At 55.0% G+C, this 6,632-nt stretch overlaps 1 protein-coding gene across 1 annotated transcript in view; it reads right to left on the reverse strand.

The window, feature by feature from the left end:
- The window catches only part of L3MBTL1 (l(3)mbt-like 1 (Drosophila)), a gene marked incomplete at its 5' end in the record, with an annotated part of 10,922 nt that extends 4,372 nt beyond the window's left edge, over positions 1–6,550 (reverse strand). The window contains 10 exons of the mRNA XM_009868442.1: positions 10–109; positions 338–452; positions 736–846; positions 1,416–1,501; positions 1,953–2,029; positions 2,964–3,115; positions 4,123–4,214; positions 4,730–4,865; positions 5,721–5,825; positions 6,459–6,550. Coding sequence (XP_009866744.1) covers positions 10–109; positions 338–452; positions 736–846; positions 1,416–1,501; positions 1,953–2,029; positions 2,964–3,115; positions 4,123–4,214; positions 4,730–4,865; positions 5,721–5,825; positions 6,459–6,550 — 1,066 coding nt within the window. The remainder of the gene's footprint in view (positions 1–9; positions 110–337; positions 453–735; positions 847–1,415; positions 1,502–1,952; positions 2,030–2,963; positions 3,116–4,122; positions 4,215–4,729; positions 4,866–5,720; positions 5,826–6,458) is intronic.
- Between the last annotated feature and the right edge of the window lie 82 nt (positions 6,551–6,632).

Raw genomic sequence — 6,632 nt, forward strand, 5'->3', positions numbered from 1 at the left:
GGGGCTCACCTGTGGTGAAAGCTGTACTTGGAGCTCTTGGTGTGAGGGATGCTCTTGCAGCCCAGGGTTGGGCAGCCCCCATGGGCAGATGAGGCTGGTTCCTTTGGCCCTAGATCGGGAAGAGAAACGGGGGAGAGGGTCATGGCTGCAGCCGTGGGCAGAGCCAGGGCTCCGGGCTCCCTGCCTGCACCAAAAAGGGAGAACTTTTCCAACTGACAAATCCATGGAAAAGCAGCACCTGCCCTCCCGTTTCTGTACCTGGGCCAGTGGCAGCAACAGCGGGGAGCTGGCACACTTGGATCCTGGTATGAGGGAGTGACTCGGGCACAGGACTTACTGAGAGGAGGCTGCAGCGGGTGCCCAGTTTTTGAGCACCAGCCTATGGGGTGGATGTCCGGATGATCTGCATCAATCCAGAAATCATAGACGTGGCTCCAGCCATCAAAATGGATCTGGGGAGACAAGTAGAGACATCATCCTTCAAGCCTTAGGGCACCTCTCTGAGGAACTCTGGAGCCCTCCAAGCTGACAGCAAGCAAAAGGGCAGAGCCAAACTGCAGCACAAGGCTCTCCTCCACTCCCGAAGCCAAGAGCTGGGACCTGCCAGCCTCAGCACAGTGTGCCTCCACAGACCTCCACACACTGTGCCGCTGCAGCCGGCAGTGAGCCGGGAAGGGCAGGAGCCAGACATACAGTGCCTGGACGCAGGCTCAGCAACGAGATTCCAGCACCCACCTTTATCCTGTGATCTTCAACATCCTCCACACTGGCCACTCGGATGAAGGTGGGAGTCCTCCTGTCCACTGCTTCCAGCTTCATGTTGACCAGGAAGCCGTGTGGCGGGCGCTGGGGCCAGGAAGAACCCAGGTCAGCGGGGAGCAGGGCCACGTTTTGGGCTCCCGCAGCCCTCAGTGGCTTTCCCAGCAGCATGTGCTCCTCCAGCCCAGCTCCCAGCTCCAGCCTCTCCGGGTAAGCACCAGCCCAGCTCACAGCAGCAACAGGAGGGAGTGGGGACAGGCCTCCCAGGCCTGAGCTGTGTTTTAACAAGGTGGGAATGCTGTGCCCAGGGAAAGAAGGTATCTAGGAGACATTTTGTGGATCTGTATCGCAGCCACGCTTGGCAACAGATACTGTTGCTGCAGTTGGAGACAACAATTATCAAGCAAGCCTAAATGATTTCCATTCACCCAGCTCCTGCCTAGCCAAAAGGAGGGTCACACTACCCATTCTTCCCAGTTTTGACTTATCTGCACAGGATATCCCTGACTTCTGAAACTTGAGCACAGATCCAAACCCCAGGCCTGTGGCAGGAGCATAGTGCACATCACTCCACTTTTCACAAAGGCAAAGACTTGACAATGGAGAAAACCCAAATTTCTGCCCAGGCGCAGCGGAGCAGATGACACGGCACTCACCACTTTGAAGGCCCAAGCTGGGACAGCAGATGCTCCTGTTTCCTTTAAGTACTTTTCCCAGGTGAAGTTGTCAGGGTCAGGATAATCTACAAAAGGGAAGATGCAGAAGGTGAGACATACCAGCAGGGAGACAGCGAGTACTCCAGAATTTCCTACTGCCTTGAAGGACCAACCAAGTCTGTGCCAGGCACATGGGAACCTCAGAGACATCAAGAAGTGCTACTTTCTTCTTATGGACCGTGAAATCCAGGGTACGAGAAAGCAGAAACATCTGGGCCTGCACAGACAGCTTGAGTCATCCTCATGTCTGCACTTGGCCCAACACATCCACCATGCTGCACCTCAACACATGCACAGGAGCTTCCTGAGGAGCATGCCACCTCCCCGGCAGTGGCCTGGCTGAAGGAAACTGCCTGGGCCTGCAGACAAGCAAGGGCCACGGGGTTTGTGCCCCCCAGTTCCCCATGTCCAGACCCCGGGAAGCCATCCCCAAGGGGACATGCCAGTGTAGGCTGCGCTCCCAGGCCACTGACTCACCTTGAGGAGGTGTGAGGGGTTTGCCATGCTCCTGACACCATCCCACTGGGTGGATGTACGGGCTGCTGGGGTCACACCTAGAAAACACAACCAAGCTCTTACACAGGGCTGAGACACCTGGCTCAGCACCACCGGCTGGCATGAGCTGCGGGGGCCCCGCACAGGCCGCCTGGCCGCAGCCCCCAGACCTGCACCATCAGCGAAAGCCCCTACAGACACCAAGGTCTTCCCCTCAGGGTGAGAAGTAAGAGGTCAGAGGCCTCCAGTAACTTGTTCGACCAAGTAACAAATGATAGGACAAGAGGAAATGGTCTCGAGTTGCACCAGGGGAAGTTGAGATTGGCCATTAGGAAGAATTTTTTTACTGAAAAGGTATTGGAACGGGTTCCAAGTGCAGTGGTGAAGTCCCCATCCCTGGAGGCATTTAAGAGTCATGTAGACATAGTGCTTAGAGGTATGGTTTAGTCAAGGACTTGTCAGTGTTAGGTTAATGACTCAAAAAGACTTTTAAGATCACAGAGTCCAGTCTAGGCAATTTTGTGATTCTGTGAAAGGAAACGGAGTTGTCCTCAGGATCCTGATTGCACTAACTGCCCATTTTAACTGGCCTTAACCAGCCACAACTGGGACACCTCCCCACCCCGGCCAAAACCCCACCTACAGACACAGGAGCTCCTTTCAGGATCAGGCATTCAGTCTCTGCACTGCAGATGGTCCCATCTCCCAAAGAGGTTTCAGGGCAAGCCCAGAGCACCCAGTCACATCTGTCTTTGCCCCACAGGACTACGGCAACGTCCCAGGAGGTGACAGGAAACAGGTAGAGGTTTGTCCCCCAGCACACGAGGGTGACCCACTGCCTCAGTGGACCACCAGCAAGGCAGCAGCGTGCTGTCTATCTGCAGCAGCGTGCTGGGGTTGCCCCACGTTTTCCTGGGTACCCTGTCACCCCTGCTGAAGCAGTGGCAGGGCACCTCCCCAGCATTTGCACCACGGAAGCCTCTGTGCGCTTACCAGTAGTCGTAAGTATCATCCCAGTTGTCAAAGTGCACCAAAAAGCGATTGTCCACCACGTCAGTCACTGTGGCAACACAGATCAGGGAAGGGTTCATACGGTCCACAGCTTCAAGCTTCATGCCCACCTCGAAGCCTGGGGAAGCCTCGTGCTGGGAGAGGAGAGGGGCAGGTTTCTTTCAGAGCCGTGGTCCCAGCACCCTCCTCACCACTTCCCTTGCCTGCTGCAAGGAAGCACCTGCCCAAATCTCCCAAAAACCAAACCCTCCCTGGCCTCCAGGCAGGCCCAGGACCATTTAGAATCCCAGAAAGCGCCCTGCTGTGCATGCCAGAAAAGAGGCAGATGGTGAGCAACTCAGCTTGGCCACACAAAGAAAGAGGAAAAGAAGACTTCAGACCTTCAAGATCTATAAATAGTGAGCTCCAAGAGAGAAACAGCCTTCATGTTACACTGATTCAGATTTTGTTGCGAAAGGCTTGTGGTCACACTCCTCCAGTATCAGCAGTGACCAACGGCAGGAGGAGCTGGGATGGGGCCTGTCATCCTACCTTGCCTTTCCTTCTTGGATCCAAAATCTGTGCAAAACGCTGCATCAGACACACTAGTGGGATTGTTTCAGCAATGAACAGGAAGATTTTGACACAGTAAATAACTCAGAGAGGCTGATTTATCAGTAGGTTGAGTTTCCTCTGCAGCTGACAAAGAAACCACCAGCATTTTGCACTCTGCTATACTCCCACTTTCCTTACCCAAATTGCCATACAAAATATAAAGGCAGAGACAGAAACAATGAAAAAACAAAACAGAGACAGCAGAATTATACTTATGAAGCATTAACTGGGGGGTTTTGGCAAAATAATTGTTGATAGTAGCAGGTACTTCTCCTCACCAATATTGTTGCAACAGATTTAACTGTCCTTGAGACTGACCTGGCTGAAACAGTGAATCAGACCAAAGTAGCATCCAAGCCACAGACCCTCAGCAGCAAAGCACACCTCATCCCAAAAAGCAATGCCAGCAGTACACTCTCCTGGCGCTCGGCCCCGTGGGCTTGGGAAGTGTGAGGTGGACAGAGGAAAGATCAGCACCAGTGGAGGCATTCTGCTCGGCTGAAGAGGAAGAACTCACACCTGGCAGGAAGATGAAGCTGCTACTCACAGTGTTTCGGACCATGAAGAGGTGCTTAGGAGCTGCCTGAGCCTTTGTTATCTTCAGGTAGTTGGTCCAGCTGAATTCTTCTTCCTTATAACCTACAACCCCTCAGGAAGAGAAATGAGAGCAGCAAATTCAGAAACCAATCGGGAGGTCGTGTGGCCAAGGCCGGCCTTGCCCAACCAGCCCTCGCCCTGTCAGCTGTGTCCCGCTGTGGGCAGATGGGGCCTACAGCAGCCCCGGGAAACCCAAAGTCCATGGCTCAGGCCCAATGGCTGATTTTGGGGGTGCTTGAAAAACCTCAGCAGCAGAGTGACAATCCAGAATTCAGCTCCTCCCTGGAAAGCATCAGTTCCACCTGCCTTGGGGCAGAGCTGCTGGCTCCAGCCTGGCACTGGGAAATCCAAGGTGACAGGGCTTTGCCCCCAAAAGGGCGCAAGCACAGATCTTCCGCATGATGGGAGCCTGAAAGGTTGTCCTGTGGAACTCGCCCGGTACAGCAAGATCTCCTCTTGGGCCCTCCCCACCCTGTCCCCAGCTCCAGCTGAGGGCCCACTACTTGTCCCCACCTCTTTCACCAGGATCCACCAACTGAGGCTTGCTAACTTCTTACCTTTTGGGGGCTGGAGTTTGTGCCCCGTCTCCTCAAACCAGCCAGCAGGGTGGATGTCAGGGGAGTCAGCGTTCAGCCAGAAATCGTGGCACTCGGAGTAGCCATCAAAGTGGAGGCGCATCCGGTAACCGCACACCTACCAGCAGGGAGGGCAGGAGAAGGAAAGGACCATGGAAACCTCTTGCAGCCACTGGCTGAGCATCGCACACACCTCCCCTCCTGCACATAACCTCGATTTTTCACTCAAGGAAGCCAAGAATCAATCACAGACTAGTGCCCAAACCAGGAGGCACATGCCAGTCCCAAAACGTGCCCAGCACAGAACGAGGTAAGCACAAGGCCACCACAAGCCAGCCCTAAGAAGGGAGGTTCAGGCCAGGGCACAAGATGCTGCGGTGGGGCACCTCGCTGGGTCCAGCAAGTGCAAGGCTTCCCTTTTCTGGCCCTGGGGAAGATGCTGGAGCAGGGTTTTGGCTGAATGACAAGCTGCTTTGGTGAAGCCTCTCCAGCAGCATGAACAGCAGCCACCACCGTACAGCTGATCTCCCTGGCTGCCTGGGAAGCACCGTGAGACAAGGTTGGTTCAGTTGCCACATGACTCCAGACACACAGGGCCCCCAGGGGCACAAGGAAGAGCAAGGAGATGCCTCCACCTCCTCTATCTCAAGGGCTCAGACCTGTCTGAGGGGCATCCGCTTGAAGATAAGCAGCTATTTCCATCACCACAGTCTCTCCCCACACAGTCCTGCTGTGTCAGGGTCATACAGATAGTCTGGGGCATGGCAGCTGTTCCATAGCACTGTCTGTGCCCTTACAAACTGGGAGGAAACTCCATTTGCTTCACCGAGGTGCTGGAGCATCAGCTCATCTCACGAAGCGCGATGGGGGTGAGGGCCCAAAGCCTGTCTCCTTCATGGGCCAGTCCCAGCAGCACGTCCCCTCCTTCAGAGCCCCCCACTGCGTGGGTGTGAGGAGTAAGTCCTGCCCTTACCTCAGCCACTGTCAGGATGAAGTACATGGACGGGTGCTGCGGATCGATCCCCTCCAGCTTCATCCCCACTTTAAAGCCATTCTTGTGCTGGGAAGCTACTTGGTACTGGAAACAAAAATTAAACTACAATGTAAAAAACGATGCAGGTAGTAGGATCTAGAACGATCGCAAGGAGCAACCATCAGGCAATGGGAGCTGCTGGGACCAGGAGATTGTGGGCCACAGGTCATGTTATCATCCAAATTTTAATTCTTTCCCCACAGGAAAAGAAAAAACAAAACAAAACACATCCTTCTGCCTCCTCACTCTCACTCTCACTATTGGCAGTGTCCCTGGGCTGACAGCCACAGCCGGGGAGAGCGAGGCATGGCCCTGGCTCCTCTTGCACCCTGGTGATCAGGTTCCTGGGAGCAGGGGTGCAGTGCAGCACTGTGGTCTTAGGAGAGCCCACGCCTGGCTTCGAGGAAGGGCTGGAAAGGCTCCATCACCTTGCTAGAGCCACAGGGGAGTCCCAGGCAAACGCAGGGTGCCTGGGATGGGGGACAGCACCCTGCTGGGGAGTGGGACTGAGGGCCAAGCAAAACTGGAGGCTGACCAGTCACCTCCAGGTGAAGATGGGAGCTTGCTCAGAGTCCCGCAAAACAGGGAAGCGAGGAAGAGAGGAGGAGGGGTGGGGAAAAAAAAGGGAAAGCAAAGAGAAGATGAAAGAGGGGAAAAGACAGGAAAATCCCAACTCACATCCTGGAAGAGATCTAAAGGGGCAGCGACAGCTTTCTGCTCCTCCAAGTAGGACGCCCAAGACCAGCCTTCTTTCTTCTCCTCACTGGCACCTGAGCGCAGCACAAACGCACACACAAGAGGCGTCGCTGAGGGTCCGCTCCAGCCCCCGTCCCTGCCTGCCTCGGGGCAGCA

This window comes from Apaloderma vittatum, unplaced genomic scaffold, assembly GCF_000703405.1.
Source record: "Apaloderma vittatum isolate BGI_N311 unplaced genomic scaffold, ASM70340v1 scaffold27084, whole genome shotgun sequence".
Lineage (NCBI taxonomy): Eukaryota > Metazoa > Chordata > Aves > Trogoniformes > Trogonidae > Apaloderma > Apaloderma vittatum.